This window comes from Thermobia domestica, chromosome 3 (genome assembly GCF_964235325.1).
Source record: "Thermobia domestica chromosome 3, izTheDome1.hap1.1, whole genome shotgun sequence".
NCBI classification, from domain to species: Eukaryota; Metazoa; Arthropoda; class Insecta; order Zygentoma; family Lepismatidae; genus Thermobia; species Thermobia domestica.
In genome coordinates, this window is record NC_137456.1 from 211,849,628 (window position 1) to 211,867,375 (window position 17,748).

At 37.2% G+C, this 17,748-nt stretch overlaps 2 protein-coding genes across 2 annotated transcripts; both read left to right on the top strand.

Annotated features, from left to right (window-relative positions):
* The first annotated feature begins 712 nt into the window (after nt 1-712).
* Nucleotides 713-2,581, top strand: LOC145682104 (uncharacterized). Its single transcript, XM_081753698.1, has one exon. It carries the CDS (start codon nt 713-715, stop codon nt 2,579-2,581), a length of 1,869 nt encoding a protein of 622 aa, XP_081609824.1.
* A 112-nt stretch (nt 2,582-2,693) lies between these two features.
* LOC145682105 (uncharacterized) lies at nt 2,694-5,525 on the top strand. The gene has a single exon (XM_081753700.1). The coding sequence runs from the start codon at nt 2,694-2,696 to the stop codon at nt 5,523-5,525; it is 2,832 nt and encodes a 943-aa protein (XP_081609826.1).
* The last annotated feature ends 12,223 nt before the right edge of the window (nt 5,526-17,748 follow it).

Here is a 17,748-nt window from a genome sequence, read left to right on the forward strand (position 1 = left end):
TCGTGAAAAAATAGGAAAAAGCCACAATTGTGAAGTAATGGATGGTGGTTGCACCAGGTCTTCTCAATAAAAACTAACGCCAGTAAGTAAATGAAGAGGCAGCAACATAAAAACTAATACTTTTTCTCCCCAGCAGGGGTGAGTGTGTGTGTAAAAACGTGACACCAAGAAAGCAACGGTAGCTACGTGTATTGTGTTAATATCGCATTAATCTACATATAATAATGTTCATGTAGCAACTTTGTTTGTATTTTTTGAATTCATATAATCTTGTGTTATGAAATACAAATATATTGAACAGTCTCAAAGCAACGTCGAAGAATAATTAAGAAACCAGCGCCTACACAAGGGTTACATCGACCAAATGGTCCATCCACGCCGGATCAGGATTCTACAGTGCAGTTAACAAGGTAGGTAGTGAGTGCATATTTCAATATAATATTATCCTTGTATTACTTATACAAATTAAGCCTGTAATAGCAAAGCCTCATTTGTTCATAAGTGTTAAAAGTGTATTTAATTTCAGTGAAGCATGACGGACAGAATGAAAGAATTAGTTTTCAAGAGAGGTCAAATTAAGGCCAAACTCACTCGTTTTAAACCTTTTGTAGATAGCTTTACAGAAGATCAGAATATTACGCAGTTAGTGTTACGTTAAGAGAAAATAAAACAGTGCTATGATGAATTTGATGCAATACAATCCGAAATAGAAATGTTACAGGGTTCATCAGAAATTGATCAGGAAACGCAAGAAAGAGAGCAATTCGAGAGTACTTATTTTGATTTAGCAGCTAAGGCGGAAGTGTTCATAAATCAACACAGCTCCAGTGCAAAGAAAAATGAAAACAATGAAGCAATCAATTCTAATCCATCAGTTAGGTTGCCGGTGATAAACCTTCCGACCTTTTCTGGAAGCTACGATGAGTGGTTGTCGTTCTATGACACGTTTCACGCATTAATACATAACAATAGCACATTGCAGCCAATGCAAAGGTTTCATTATTTACGTTCTTCTCTACGTGGGGAGGCGCTTGAAGTAATACAAGCCTTGGAAATTTCTTCTGAAAACTATGACGTAGCATGGACTTTACTCAAAGAACGTTTTGAAAACAAAAAGTATATTGTTAACAAACACGTCAAAGCTTTATTTGAAATGCCAATGGTGGAACGTGAGTCGGCTGTTTCGCTTAAATCTCTTTTAGACAGCACGGTAAAACATTTGAGGGCTTTAAAATCATTAGGTCAACCAACAGAAAGCTGGGATGCATTACTTATTTATTTGATTGCGACCAAACTAGACAATACAACACATAAGGAGTGGGAGAAAACACAATCAACGAATGAATTACCGAGCATGTCACAGCTGACACAATTTTTACAGCAGCGTTGCCAAGTTTTAGAAGCAGTTGATAATAAGCGTAGACCTAAAGAGACACCCTCAGTTCCAAATAACAAATATCAACAAACAAATAAGGCAGGCAAAAAGAGTTCTTACTCAACGACAGCACACGTAACGTATTCCGACAACAATGCATGTCCCAGCTGTAAAGGCTCCCACAAATTATTTCAATGCCAATCATTGTTGAAAAAATCTATAGGAGATAGAATTAAAGAAGTTAAACGTCTTTCTTTGTGTATAAATTGTCTCAAACGAGCGCATAAGGCAAATGAGTGCTTATCAGGTAATTGTAAAATATGCAATAAAAAGCATAACACATTACTGCACTACTCGCGTTGTCCATCGCCCACTAGAGCGAATGAACAACAAGATGAAAGGGAAATAGGTCAAGGTCAAAACACGCTCGCTGCGACCACATCACTCGGGCAGGAATGTGAAGATAAGAATATTCGTTCTACAAACAGTGTACCGCAGAATCTTAGGAGACCACCAAGCGTTATGCTATCCACAGCTGTAGTATATGTTAAAGATAAACTGGGTAATTTTCAAATGTGTCGAACACTTCTCGATTGTGCTTCTCAGTCCAATTTTCTAACGAACAGAATGGTTCAATTATTGGGACTAACAAAGAGTAATAGCGTCGTACACATAAATGGTATAGGTAATGCTAATACAAGGTCATGCCATAGCGTTCAGGCTACAATTAAGTCAAGACATAACAATTATTCAGCCACATTAGACTTCATCATATTGCCGCAAATATCACAAGACTTGCCTATGGTTCGTGTAGACACGTCATCGTGGGAAATACCTTCCAACATTGAATTAGCAGATCCTAGCTTCAACATACCACAGCGTATTGACATGTTATTGGGGGCGGAAGTATTCTTTGATTTACTTTGTAAAGGGCAAATAAAACTCAAGGCAGGGTATCCAACCTTGCACAAAACATTGTTTGGCTGGATTGTAGCTGGAAAAATAGACAATCAATTACACATTTCGACAAATGTATGTCACCTCTCCACAACAGAAAAAATGCACGAGCAAGTACAAAAATTCTGGACGATAGAAGAATGTTCAACAAAACATCCATTAAGTCAAGAGCAGGCAGAATGTGAAAGACACTTCAAAGACACACCGGAGAGACGAGACTGGGAGATTCATCGTCAGACTTCCCTTTAAAGAAAATGTGGGAAATCTTGGTAAATCCAAGGAGATTGCAACGAGAAGACTTTATTCAATGGAAAAAAGGCTTATGAAGGATCCTGAGAAAAAAAGGGCATATATAGCGTTCATGAAAGAGTACGAAGATTTGGGCCATATGGAAGAAATAACTAGAGCAGAGAGCGATACAATGATGCCAGACTACTATCTTCGCCATCATTGCGTAATGAAGGAGAACAGTACTACTACTAAACTCAGGGTTGTATTTGATGCATCGTGCAAAACAATTTCTGGAATTTCATTAAATGACACGATGAGAGTCGGGCCTACAATCCAAGAAGAATTATTTCCCATTACAGCAAGATTCAGGCAACATCAATACATCATGACAGCTGATATAGAGAAGATGTATCGCAACATTACGGTACATGATTCAGATGCAAACTACCAGAAAATACTGTGGAGAGAAAACCCTCAAGAAGCAATAAAAATATATCGACTCAAAACTGTAACATATGGTACTGCAGCAGCTCCTTTCCTAGCCACTAGATGTCTTCAGCAACTAGCCATAGAAGAGAAGAAGAATTTCCCCAAGGCAGCAGAAGTTGTAATGAGGGATTTCTATATTGATGATCTTCAAACAGGGACAAACACGAAGAAGGAACTACATGAATTACAAGGTCAACTCACAACTCTTCTGCAAAGAGGTGGTTTTTGTTTGAGAAAATGGTGTAGCAACGACACTTCACTGCTTTCAAAAATACCCAGTGAACTTCAAGAATCAAATTTCACCATTCAACCAAATGATGATTGCATCACAAGAAGTTTAGGATTGTTGTGGAATCCCATTAAAGACACATTTTCTTTCTCTGTCAAACCAAGAAACAACCCTCAACAAATCACGAAGAGGACTATTCTTGCTACAGTAGCGAGCATATTTGATCCCTTAGGATTAATAGGACCAGTTATTCTTAAGGCAAAAATATTTCTGCAACGTTTGTGGGAATTAAAATTGATTTGGGATGTAAAGGTTCCAGCCCCATTGCATTCAGAGTGGGAAACTTTTGAGCAGCAACTTCAAGAGTTGGAATTACTACATGTTCAGCGGAAGGTTATTCAAGAAACACAATCGCAAGTAGAAATTCACGGATTTTGCGACGGATCTCAGAATGGATATGAAGCTTGTATATATGTAACATCTAGTACAAAAAATGGAAAATTCACAGCGAACTTACTGTGTTCAAAATCTCCAGTAGCACCTTTGAAGAAGACAACTATTCCTCGCCTAGAACTTTGTGCAGCTTTGTTACTTGCACAGCTAACTCAGAAAGTAATACAAGCGTTACATTGCAAGATCGATAAGGTTGTTTTATGGTCAGATTCCACCATTGTACTAGCATGGATAAGAGGACCTTGTTCTCAATGGAAGACGTATGTTGCAAATCGTGTAGCGGAAATTCAACAGTTGACTTTTAACTATGAATGTAGACACATCAGAACAGAGGAGAATCCAGCAGATCATATATCGAGAGGATTAACACCATCAGAGATTCTTGATAATGAATTATGGTGGCATGGGCCTTCCTGGCTATCTGAGAAATTAGACTCACAGACGAGGGAAGATGTTTGTGACCTAAGCGATGTTCCCGAGCGACGAAAAAATACAGCAGCAATGTTTTCTACAACACCGTGTCAACTCTTAGACAGATATTCATCATTAAGAAAATTGCAACGTGTAACTGCTTATTGCCTACGATTCACACACAACATGAGAAGATCTAATTGTGACAGACAGCATGGACATCTTACAGTAAGTGAATTACATGAAGCACTCGAATGTCTTATTAAACTATCACAACAACAAGCATTTCACAAGGAATTAAATGCATTGAGATCAGGAAAGGAAGTTGACAACCAAGGTCAACTGAGAAATTTGAACCCATACTTGGATGAGAGGCAAATCATCAGGGTCGGAGGAAGATTAAATGCAGCAGATCTTACTGAAGGACAGAAACATCCTATTGTACTTCCAGCTAACTGCAACTTGACAAAGTTAATCGCTCAAGAAGAACATAAGAAGCTATTGCATGCCGGGCCTCAATTATTGTTATCATCTTTGCGACAATCATATTGGCCAATACGTGGACGAAACTTGGTTCGTCAAGTTGTGCATCAGTGTGCCACATGTTTCACAAACAATCCTAAAGATGGTAAACAGATGATGGGAGATCTACCAGCTGACAGAGTTCAACCAACAAGACCATTTCTTCACAGTGGCGTTGACTACTGTGGGCCCATTTACCTTAAATCGAGTAACCGACGGGGAGCCAAACTTCATAAGGCATATATAGCACTTTTCGTGTGTTTTGCGACTAAGGCGGTTCACATTGAACCTGTTAGTGATCTAACTACAGAGGCGTTTATTGGAGCATTAAAGCGATTCATGCCTCGTCGAGGAAAATGCGCTAAACTGTATCCTGACAATGCAAGTAACTTCGTTGGTGCAAAAAGGGAACTACAAGAATTGAAGACTTTATTTGAATCAGAACACCATAAAGAAAAATTACATAATTTTCTAGCAGCTGATAACATCACGTGGGTTTTTATTCCAGCAAGATCACCAAACTTCGGAGGCTTATGGGAATCATCAATTAAATCTCTCAAATATCATTTAAAGAGAGTCGTGGGAAATGCTTTACTCACCTACGAAGAGATGAACACTATTTTGACACTGATTGAGGCTTGCTTAAACTCTAGACCCTTAACACCATTATCAAATGATCCAAACGACCTACATCCTTTAACACCTGGTCATTTCCTAATAGGCGACGCACTCACTACCATGTCAGAACCTAACTTGAAAAATATTCCTCTAACAGACTTTCGAGATGGCAATACATACAACAACTTCATCAGCAATTTTGGTCCAGATGGTCAAAGGAGTATCTATCAAGTCTTCTAGAACGATCCAAGTGGAGAAGAAAATTTCCCAATCTTCTGGAAGGTGATTTGGTGCTCATCAAAGAAGATAACATTCCACCTCTAAAATGGAAAACTGGACGTATCGTGCAATTGTTTCCTGGGAAGGACGGAATAGTACGAGTGGCGACAGTGAAAGCTACCAGAGGTACACGTCAATTGTGCCCGCTTCCTAAGCAGAGTTGATGTGTTGGTGTATTCATAGTGTTGTGTTGTGTGTGCATTGGGTGATTCATAGTGTTGTGTTGTGTGTGCATTGTTCTGTTTATGTTTATATCATTCATTCATAACTTGTGTTATCTATTGTTGTGTATATTAAGTTCATGAACCAAATTAATCATTCATAGATTTGTTGAAGGAATTCCTTCAAGGCGGGCGGTATGTTCAGAACTAGCGTTCTTCTCAATAAAAACTAACGCCAGTAAGTAAATGAAGAGGCAGCAACATAAAAACTAATACTTTTTCTCCCCAGCAGGGGTGAGTGTGTGTGTAAAAACGTGACACCAAGAAAGCAACGGTAGCTACGTGTATTGTGTTAATATCGCATTAATCTACATATAATAATGTTCATCTAGCAACTTTGTTTGTATTTTTTGAATTCATATAATCTTGTGTTATGAAATACAAATATATTGAACAGTCTCAAAGCAACGTCGAAGAATTATTAAGAAACCAGCGCCTACACAAGGGTTACATCGACCACGGTCCTTTCTGCCAAGAAGCTTCTCATCAACAAAAATATTACTGTAATGTGGCATTCTCCTTATTCACCTGATTTGGCTCCATGCGACATTTCTTTAATTTCTTAAAGTTAAATCTTGCTTAAACGGAGCCCGTTTTACCTCAGTTGAAGAGGTTCAGGCAAAAATGTAGAATCTCTTAAGGGCCTTCCAAGAACCTCGTTCGAGAACTGTTACCAGCAATGGCAGTACCGAATGCAGAAGTGTGTGAATGCTGAATGGGACTACTTTGAAGATGATAATATCACGGAGAACTGATTATGTAAGTACAATTATTTATTAGATCAGTCTTTTTTGTGTGTGTGTGTCACACCTCGTATTGTTGCAAACGTAAATACGACAGTGTGTATTTACTTGACAGATATTGAAATGCAAAGTATGAATCAGTAAACAAGAATAGTATTTTCCACTTAAAAAATGAAAAACTGTACGCCTGATATACTATATATCACATAACGTTGTTGCATGTAAACAACAGTAACGTCACACAGTAAAGTAATTCCTCATACCGTCCTACGTAAGAACATATGAATCGATACAAAGTTTTAAACGCTAGATCAATGGAAAGCTCGGACGACCACCATTTTTAAAAATTTTTCATCCTATTTGACCTGATGATGCTCTTATTCGAATCAGCGTACCCAGCAAACTATACATAGACACCTTACACGCCTATTTCAGCCAACAATGGAAGTCCGTTGATTTCGCCTTCCCGCTTCAAAACCTTCGGCACTAGAATTTTTATGTAACCCTCATGTCTAAGACGACGTATTACTGAAGTTTCGTGGATGAAGGAATTCTTCATTTTTAAAAGTTTCTTTTGCTTATCCATATTCAAAAATTCGCAAAATACTGGAGCACCAGCCTTCCTCTTATCCCTCTATATGTTCGGAACAACTGAGATCGACGGTTTTTCCCTCTAATGGGTTTAATTGCACATAAAAACACTTCGTTTACGCATAAACTCATCCACAATTTCGTGTCACACTTGAATCGGTTTCCTTGTGAGTCGAAATTATCGTCAGTTCAACTGAATCAACCAAAACTCCACCAAATGAAAACAAGACTTATGGCAGGCATTTCCAAGGATGATTTTTACTTCATAATTTGCGTCTTATCACTTGACGAGATAAGAAAACACAAGGATTAGACCCATCAACCTGACGTTGGGAAAGCCTAATAAAAAAGATTAAATAAGATTATCGATGGTTTTGAAAGTTCATTCTACTCGTGTACTGCCAACACGAACGCAACAATAATTTTATCCCAATCAAGCAATGTAGAAAAATCAAATTACTATGTAGGCCACCTCACTATCGCTTCATAATATTAAAAATTCTAATACTGTCATTTCATTAGCAGGAGCTTTTGCTGACCGAATGTTCTATCGTTATTTTACAAACTTAGTATTAAGTATTATTAAACTAAATAGCTAATGTCTGACGCTAATTAAAATTGTTTAATGTATACAAGAAGTTGTTACACTGAACGAAGATAGCCGACTTATGGTAGTGTCGAATGACAATATAATGAAGAAATAATTTCTCGTGATGAATGAAAGAAATAGATGCGCAGAACATATGTCGCTTGATTTTTTTATGAAGAACAAAACAGTATGAATTTTCATCGTTGTGTGATTACACGAATGTCTGATATATAGAGTTCCCAAAGTGAAGAAATCTGAAATCTAATAATTTCATACCGTTTTTACAAGGGTTTCGCTCTCCAGGAGTATTCTATGTAAAAATTAAAAAGTAAATAAATGTAATCCTGTACGGCTATAGTCACTTATTCTTTATTATCAACATAATAACTTCCGAACCCTCTACGATAAAATCAATTCATTTGGTGAGCACAAAACCAATCAGTGCACTATATATAAATACCCTACTAACATTTATTTGCCTCTATACAACTCTATTAACTTTCTCAAATCACTTATATAATGATACATCTGGTAAATCCACAATTCAACTACCGAATCGACATTTCTCTATACCCAAACGCAATATATCATATCTAGTTACCAACAACAAATCTTCAAGTGTTTTTGTCTAAACCGTTAAACTAAATAGCGTTAATCACATTGCCGTGTTTGCCAACTCCACATCTGGCACTAACAACTTGGCCTTTCACGCCAATCCTACATTCTATAGTAATTACCGTCATGTATCAAACTTTGGTGAGTTTTTTCACTATATATGAATGAGGAATTATATTGATTACTTGTCTAGATAAGGCATAATGGACCAAGAAATTTCAAAAAGTTATATAATTTTAAGATTTTTTAATTTTTTTTTTTAGTTCTTCTGCGTTTTCTCCTAGGCTCACTATATCCATTCTATAGTTAAATCATGTAAAAGGATATTTCACTAAGAGCAAACGAATATATTATTCGCTTGTGAAATATGAAGTATGAGTATCTATTGAAAAAATTAAATGAAATCTTTAAGTTTTACGTCCCACGGTTATGCCGGTTAGGCTAAAGGAGACGGTGATTATGAGAAATGAATGAAATGATGGAATGAAGAAAGTGGGAGTAAACGGGAGAATTCCGAGAGAACCCACGAGCACGGTGTTTGTCCACCACAAGGTCCACACGGCGCCAGCTGGGATCGAACCAGGGCCCCCAAGCACCGGAGTTGAACACTCTACCACTGAGCCATCACGCCCCCATTAAACATATTTATGTTCTTCCACACCAAAATTGCTTAGAAAACTGTATATTTATTCTAACAAATAATACACCTTCTCTCCAGGGAGGTCAAATTACAAATAAAACAAGACATAATTTGCCTTCCCAAGAGTTACAAGCCAATAAGAAGAAACCAATAAAATAACGAGATAGATAGCCATTTTGTAAACTGGTTGTCTTTGAATTAACAACCAGCTACTTGCACCCTACACAGAGAAGAGATGGTTTGGTCTCGATCTTTCCTCGTACAACTGAAAGTATAGAGTAGGGGCTGCGGTGGCTTAATGGTAAAGAGTTTATTTCTGCTGTGTGGAGTTCCTAGTTCGATCCTAGGTCGCGCCAAGTAGACGTTGTGAGGGACAAACGCCGCGTGCTTGGGTTTTCTCGGGGTCCTACCGTTTCCTCCCACTTTATTCATTCCACCGTTGTACTCATTTCTCATCATCATTTTCTTTAGTCTTCCCGGTGTGGGACGTAAAACTGAAAGATTTCATTTAATTTTTTTTCAATGTATAGAGTAACGTTATTAATTCACTTAAAAATGTGTACGACGAATTTTTCTTCAACTTCCGTTAAGCCATCACTCGAGAACTACGCAAGATGATGAAACGGGAATAAAACGATATTCTTCATTCGATTTTGCCCATCTCCCACACCAATAGACAGAACCTGCCATTCAATCTCTGTGCGCTAGCGAGTGTGAATATATAGCCAGTGCAGTCGAAGAATCCGCCAAATGTGTACTACGTGATGTAACTCGACTTTTCCAGATGAAAGGGCATAATACTGATGTAATTCATTGTCGCATGAGTCAAATTTACAGCGAGAATTTTATAAAAGATGGCTGTGTGCACGAGTGCTTAAGAGAGTTGAAACTAGGACTTACCGACAAACACGACGAGCATAGGCAAGTTGGAAATCTATGGTGACTTCGATCAACGTGTGACTAACTTGATTCATGAAAGGTGTAAATTATGTATCCAATCTTTATGATCTTGGCATTTCAAGGAACTCAGCCGCCTGGAGAAAACGAATTACATCACATAGTTCGTACTTGGCAGGTGCTTCGATTGCACTCGGTATGTTCTCACGTTTGCTCTTCACGATTATTGAATGACAAAATGAGAGACAGATGATGTCCAATGAACAATTTATCTTATCCCCATTTCGTCTTTTCACCTGGCTCTCCTCTAATGGCTTAACGAAAGTTTAAAAAAAAAATCCTTGTACATCCTTCACAAATGTTCGCTTTTATTTTCTACTGAACGCATTATAGAATTATCAGTAAACAAATAGAATAATCCATCATAGTTAACTGTAGAAGAAAACATATATCAACTTAGCTTATATGGTATATTACAAATGTCCCAATATCGTATCGTGGAAACTTTCACAGGGATACAAATGACAATAATTCCTACTTGGAAAGTAATAGACGTTATAATAATAGCAATTGTGGTTACAATTTATTTCTAGGTTAATATTTAGTATTTAGTGCGGAATATCAAACAATTGAAGTAAATTTCTAGCAATTGGAACATATTGCTTTACATTGGATACTGTTTGGGGTGGGTGAGGTTAAGTATGGTCTTCAAGCATACTATCAATTTATGATTAAAAATAAAAGGATTCAAAGTGGTCATTTAATAGGTGAATACTTTCGGTACAGAGGTATGTCTATTATAATTTTGTCGCATATTGTTAAAGCTAAGATATTCATAAAATTGGTATAGTTTCATTGTCCACACAATAAGTCAGTAAAAAACTATTGCATTATTTTCAGTTAGAGTAAGGGAGCCCAGGGGTGTAGCCAAGGGGGGGCCTATCGGGGCCAGGCCCCCCAGATGGTTTCCTGACCACCCCCAAATGACCAGCTTTTAAAACATCACAGTAAAATTATCTCGCTTCATTCATTTAAAAGTAACAAAGTTTATTGACAATTAATAATTTACGGTCAAATAGTATGGAGAAATATTGGCTTTCCATAGCGATCGAAAAATAGTATAGTATCTCTTCCTTATACCGATCGAAATATAGGATACTTTTTTGTGACAGCAGATTACACAATTTCCTGAGATTTATATTTAACAGTTTGAAGACAAACGTTTTAACAAGGTACTATAAATAGAGCCATAAAACAAAGGTGCTAACTTGATTTGTAAGTACAGTATATTTTTATATGTAAATTAGAAAAGTTTTGTTGCTTTTTCACCCACCACCTTCGAACATCGATATGTCACCTAACCTGGAAGATCAAAAATAGTCCCCATCAGCATCGACGACCTTCTGAAAGTGTTCTGGAAGGCCTTGGAATCCATCGCGGTAGAACTTGGTGGGCCGTGAAACGAAAAAGGTATCAGGTGCATTTTGGACTTTTACTAGGGATTTGAACTGGCATCCTCTAAGATGACTGTCCAAAGAATGGAACAGGTGATAATCGGACGGTGCAACACCCGGAGAATATAGTGGTTGCAATATTGTTTCCCGTCCAAGGCGGAGAATGGTGTCCTGAGTCATCCTAGCCACGTGGGACTTAGCGTTGTCCCGTAAACGAGGACTCATTTGCAATTCAGAAGTGATGGCTCCAGAGTTTTTAGTTTTTTCTTGAGCACAGCTCAACTGCTGACACTACAGAGTTGCATTGATACTCTCACCAGCTGGTAGCCGTTCCCGATGCACGATGCACCAAACACACAGAAGGACCTTCTGGTACAGTGCTGGTTTCGGCTGTTTTAAAATAGGTTCAAGAGATGCTAACATATGATGATGGCGCTGTGGAGCTTCGTATAGGACCCACTTTTTATCACATGTCAACGCCCTGTCCAGAAATGGCTCCGAAACAGTAAGTAAACACAGTCGACTGCCGCGTTGCCTTCTGGCGCGGAGTCAAAATATGTGGGACCCATCGACCCAACTTGTAGTGCTTCCCAAGTTGATGGATGTGCTGCCGAATGGTTTCTCCACACACGGAATTGTAGTTCCAGTTCCTTTTTGTACATGTGTTGGTCTTCTGGTACGTGGTGTTTTCGGGTATTTCGTCATCGTCCTTTAACTTGTTAAACCATCACTGCACTGTCTGCATCGTCACGACACCCTCACCAAAGGCCTGGCATATCTTCTGTCCCGCTACAGCGGCGTTTGACCTCCATTTGAACTCGTTCAGCACTTATGATGGTCTGTGGATGTCTCATGTTCCCTCTGTCTTTACGCAAGTTCACAGTGTATCTGAATTGCCACAACCAGGTAGTATGTTGGATATACCAATACCAACAACTGACGTTCGCCTTATCTCCAATCGCATTCAACTCACGATCTGAGGTCCAATTGAACACAGACCTCCACGAAAAGCTTCAGAACCTTATTGGTTACATTTATAGTTATGCACAAAAGTATAGCGTTTGGTCCTGGGCAGTAGTTCTTGATTAAGGAAAATAAAAGCTATCTTGAATATAATTTATGGATAATAATAATAATAATAATAATAATAATAATAATAATAATAATAATAATAATAATAATAATAAAAATAATAATAATAATAATAATAATGATAAGCTAAAATAGTGTTTTTAGTTTTCCAGAAGGAAACCAAAATTTTCATTTCTTTCAGGCCTCAAAAACACTATACATTGTAGCTGGCCCTCCCTCAAAAACGACGGGCCCCTCCTACACAAACCTGCTGGCTACACCCCTGAGGGAGCCTAAAGCGGAATACGTTCCTAAAGCGGAATAGCGTGATATTTGTACAATTGAGGTTGGCAACGCTGACTCCAACGTTGCAATGTATTACGCTGAACACCTCCGTCGTTTGAGGTACAGTGATGAAGTGGCTGCTTGCACAGGAAACTAACAGGAGGGAATAGTTCATTTTCATCAAACTTGAGTTTTTTGGAGAGAAGTGGATATTAAAGCACAATTAAGGTTTTTAATATTGAAGTTTAGTTACAAATCGCAAGTAGTTGTGATTCACTATTCTAAAATAAACTAATTTCTAATACCGTTGTGTTGGTTTGGAAGCAGTGACATGATAGTGAAATTAAATATGGCTATGTATTATCTGTCAGGAAAGTAAATGTACACCTTTTTTTCGAGTCTGGCATTCCTGCGCTCCAACCGTGGAGAGTATGAGAATTAAATCAATCAAATGTTTACTGAGGGGCAAAAAGAAAACTTTAATCTGAATAAGACATTGCAGAGGGGCACAAGCTGTGAATACGAATAGTGCATAGTGTAAATAAAGGACGACACCGAAAGAGAAAGCCAGAAACAGCTCTTAAACTTAGAAAAAAGAGTAAAAATTGTCGAAGTGGGAACATAAAACACAAATACAATAAATACGCCGACAACTAAACGTTCACCATGCCAAGATCTTGGTGTAGTGGTTAAGGTGCTGCCATACAAATGCAAAGGTCGCCAGTTCGAATCCTCGGCAAGGACATTTTAAAAAATTTTGTTAATAATACATACAAATCATGAGAGATGGTAAAAGAGGCCTATTTAGTTTTTCGTAGCAATTATTGATGGTAATGTTTAGTACTGATAATACATTTTGTGTTTGCGTATTGCTTTTATTCTTGTCTTTATTTCGAAAGAGAAAAATATACGAACAAATGCCAACAAAATTCCTCATATTTTGAATGTAAACGCCATTTGCAATTAGTAAAGAATAAAAATTGAACGTTCCGATGTTGCTGCAAAAAGTAAAAAGAAAAACATGGAAGTGGAGTGTTCGAATCCATACTCATGGTTATTAAAAATACAATTTCTACATGCCTTACACCTCCCGACCACGTTTCTACGTTAGCAAGCAAGAGGCTTGTGTTTAGGTTAGGCTGGTCACTACGTTTTGCAAAGGGACCCGGTTTAGCTCTGGGCACCACAGGTGCGAGAAGGGAGCAAAACACTTTTACTCTCTCCCTCTGTGTGTCTATTTATCTATCTATCTGTATGTATATATAAATATAACGCTATTTGTGAATGCCATAACCACCCTAACTTTCAGCGGATTGAGACAAAACTTGGCACAAACATTAATTGTTGAAATATCTTGATGAGTTCGTTAACCAGAATAATCAGATGAAAATGTTCAAAATGGCAGCCCTTCAAACTCTTAAAAACTTCCAAGTTAACCAAATTTCGCCCATAAATAGGTATTCAGAAAGTTTGAATAACTTTTCCTCTTTTACTGAAATATTTGTGTGCAGGGACTTATTGAAATATTGGATCCGATTAATCGCCTTAAGAAGGTTCACGCCCTTTTGGTCAGTCTTTTTTTTTGGCAGTAGGGGGTTATTTTCGTATCGGAACAAGATGATTGTTAGTGATGATATGAAATTACACATTGAAAGTGAAGTAACTTGTGAAACGTGTTATTTGAAAGAATAATATAATAAATGTGCTTTCTTCTAACACAGAGAACTGTAAATCATGCATTTCGAGTTCGGGAGAGTGAATGGCGAGGAGTGTTACTTGATTTGCTTTTTAGTAACACATTGCAATGCAAATAAAGGTAGGCAACATTAGTGGTAATTAAAACAACAAAAACAACAACAACAACAAAAATAATAATAATAATAATAATAATAATAATAATAATAAAAATAATAATAGGTGTTGTTTGTGGCAAGGCAATATCTTCCTCAATTCATCTTCAAACGTAAAGATTGTAACGCCATATCTCTCTTACAAACAAAATATTAGCAATTTATATCGAGAGAACGGGAAAATGTTGAGTGATGGGAGCAACGTTGGAGAGTATGCATTCATAGTACTCAGAAAAATAAGCGATTTTAATGCAAAATGAACGAAGAGTAATTGTCATGGGTAGTCATGGGGCTACGGCAGAGCGCTCTTTAAGCAAAATGTCGATAACTTATATCGAGAGAACAGGAGATGATAGTGGGATGGGCCTAACGTTGGATACCGTGGACCCATAAGCCGCATCGAGAAAATTAGGGGGTGGGCGCCAGCCAGCCTTTCTTACTTTCACATAATAATATAAAATTATATTGTCGAAATACACACACGACTTAGCTACTAATATTTCATATCATTATTATTATTATTATTATTATTATTATTATTATTATTATCGACAGCATCTTTTCATTACGTGAGCATGTTTGACATGAAAGCAAAGAGAAGATCCATCATTCGTAGAAAGAATAAGAATAGTCAGTTACTTTAACTGTGAACGACGGCGAAAAATACGAAAAGAGTGACTACATGTAGCGAAAAGAACAAATTCTTTCTCTCAAATGGATAAAAAATCAAGCCGAGATAGATTCGAACTCGCATGGACAACGCGAAAAGCCAGTGCTTTGTCCACTTTTTTTTAACTGACTCGCCGAACGTGTTTCAGTAACTTACTTATTGCTAATTTTACTTCCTTCACTCGTTTAACTTGCTTTTTCTAATAACTTATAACGACAGGGACACGAACACAGAAACATCGAGAACAGTTAAAAATCATAGATCCTCTCCCGCCGGGAATCGAACCCAGAACACCATACACCAAAGGCGCTCGTGTTTGCATCTAGACCAGCGGAAAAGGTACCGTTCACTCCCTGCGTCGTTAGGGATTACGACCGCTGTATTGCCAGTTATCACTTCTGTGGGTTGTATACTATGATCACATGTTTCTTCTTTTCTGGAAGAGTTAAACGTACATTCTATATAATACATGAAGTATTTAGACCTACATGCTCTTCATACAATGTAATAAAAGGGTCATGCTGGGAATAAGAAAAAGAAAATTCCTTGGACAAAACGGAAACTATTGCCATCAGAAATATTTATTTACGAGGCATGCGCAGTAGTATATTTCAGAATAGTTACTGTTCAGTTCAGTAAACGAAGAAAGGGGTATAAAAAAGCAAATATGTCGCGTCAACGAGATCGACCAGAGTTGACAGAGGCGGAAGCAGATGTGTAGTAATAGAACAACTTGGTTATATTGATAATTGGTTCTTTATTCTGTAGTAGATCGTATCACAACTTTACGGGAAAGCAGAGGGAGACTTTTTCACGCTTTAGTATAATAAGCTTTAGTAACACGACCATATAGACACAAATGGATGTAACTGTGAGTACTACAACTTGGATTTAACGAAAGCCGTTTAGATATTCAGAGGTTTGCAGGGTTGTATAAGACACAATACAATTCTTCATACCTCAGCTTCCAGTAGCTAGATACATGCAATTTCTGGTTAGATACTGAAAGTGCTGTCGAATTTTAATACATGACGTATTGGAGAATACAAAATGCTTTGCATTACTTGTTTGTGTGTAGACAGCTACTAGCTTAGGTTCTGAAAGGTTGTGTATAAACTAGGGATAGCAAAGTCCGGAATTATTACTTTCCGGACTCCTAAAAGTAAAACCGAACAAATTCGGGAATTCGGAAATTTCCGATTTTGGAATAATTCCGGAATTCGGAAAAATCCGGAATTTAGAAATTTCTGATTTCGTTAACATTCCAGAATTCGGGAAAATCCGGATTTTTTCGAAATCCGGAGTTTTTCTCAATTCCGGAATTTTCTAAATTGCGGATTCTTCCCGAGTTGCGGAATTCTTCTGAATTCCGGATTCTAACTGAATTCCATAATTTTCCGAAACCCGGAAAGTGAAAGTTCCGCTTCCGAAAAATGAATTTATTTTGGTTAATATGAATCGTGGAGGAAATAAGTCTTTGACCAGGTAATGGTGACTGCTTTGAAAGAAATGGGGAGTATGAGAATTGAATATGTCATATTTCTAGTTTCGTGTGGAGAAAAACAAACTTGTGAACCAGCGGTTTAAAAACAACTCAAGTTATTAAAGTAAACTTTGCCGACTTCATAAGAGAAATACGAAAGACATTTTGAATCGAAGAAATATAACATACAAATTTGCAAGCGGAGACAAAGAAACCTAACGTAACCAGACTAAGGACGAATCGTTTACCGCGTAGCGGTCGCGGTTCAGTGGTCAAGGTGCTTGTGCGAATGCACGTTGTAATTTTTTTTTACTTTAGTATTTTTGATGGCGATTAATCGGCGATAACATACGTTTTATTATATTCAGATATTCGAATACTCGGATGTTTCAATACTTGAACTATCAAATCTTCAGCAATAATAATAGTAATAATAATAAACTAATAATAATTATTATTACCTCGTAGAAGATTAAAAGCTAGGAGCTAATTATCGCTCAGGTCATACCATGACAAGCAGAAACGTGACATTTGGAAAGAATATTTCGTTTAGGTTTAATGTTGCTCACGAGAAGATGAGTTTCTCATCTCGTTTCGAAAACAAATAAAATAACATGAGAATTAACATTTTACATTCGAAACGGGTCAAGGCTAACTCAAAATTTTCGTCTTTCTTTGGAGATGAGAATCGATACGAGACGAAAAGTATCGTAAACATTTCCCGTCTTGTCTAGATTCTCGAAATAGTATATGTCCATTCTTTAAGTAACAATTGCTCTGTAGATTGAATCTCATAGTCCATTTCGTTACATTATATTTCAGAGCTCATTGAATTATGCTCTGTGTAGGTATTTTTGTAGCAAAGATTTTATATTTACCTCTGCATATCCTAAAAATTAGTTTATTATATGCCTTACTGTTGCGTGATATTCAGTATTATTATTATTATTGAAAAAAATTATTATTATTATTATTATTATTATTATTATTATTATTATTATTATTATTATACTATTGAACTTGCACGTCGAAATTACTGTATAATGCGATATCATTTCTGTAATTTTGCTTCGTT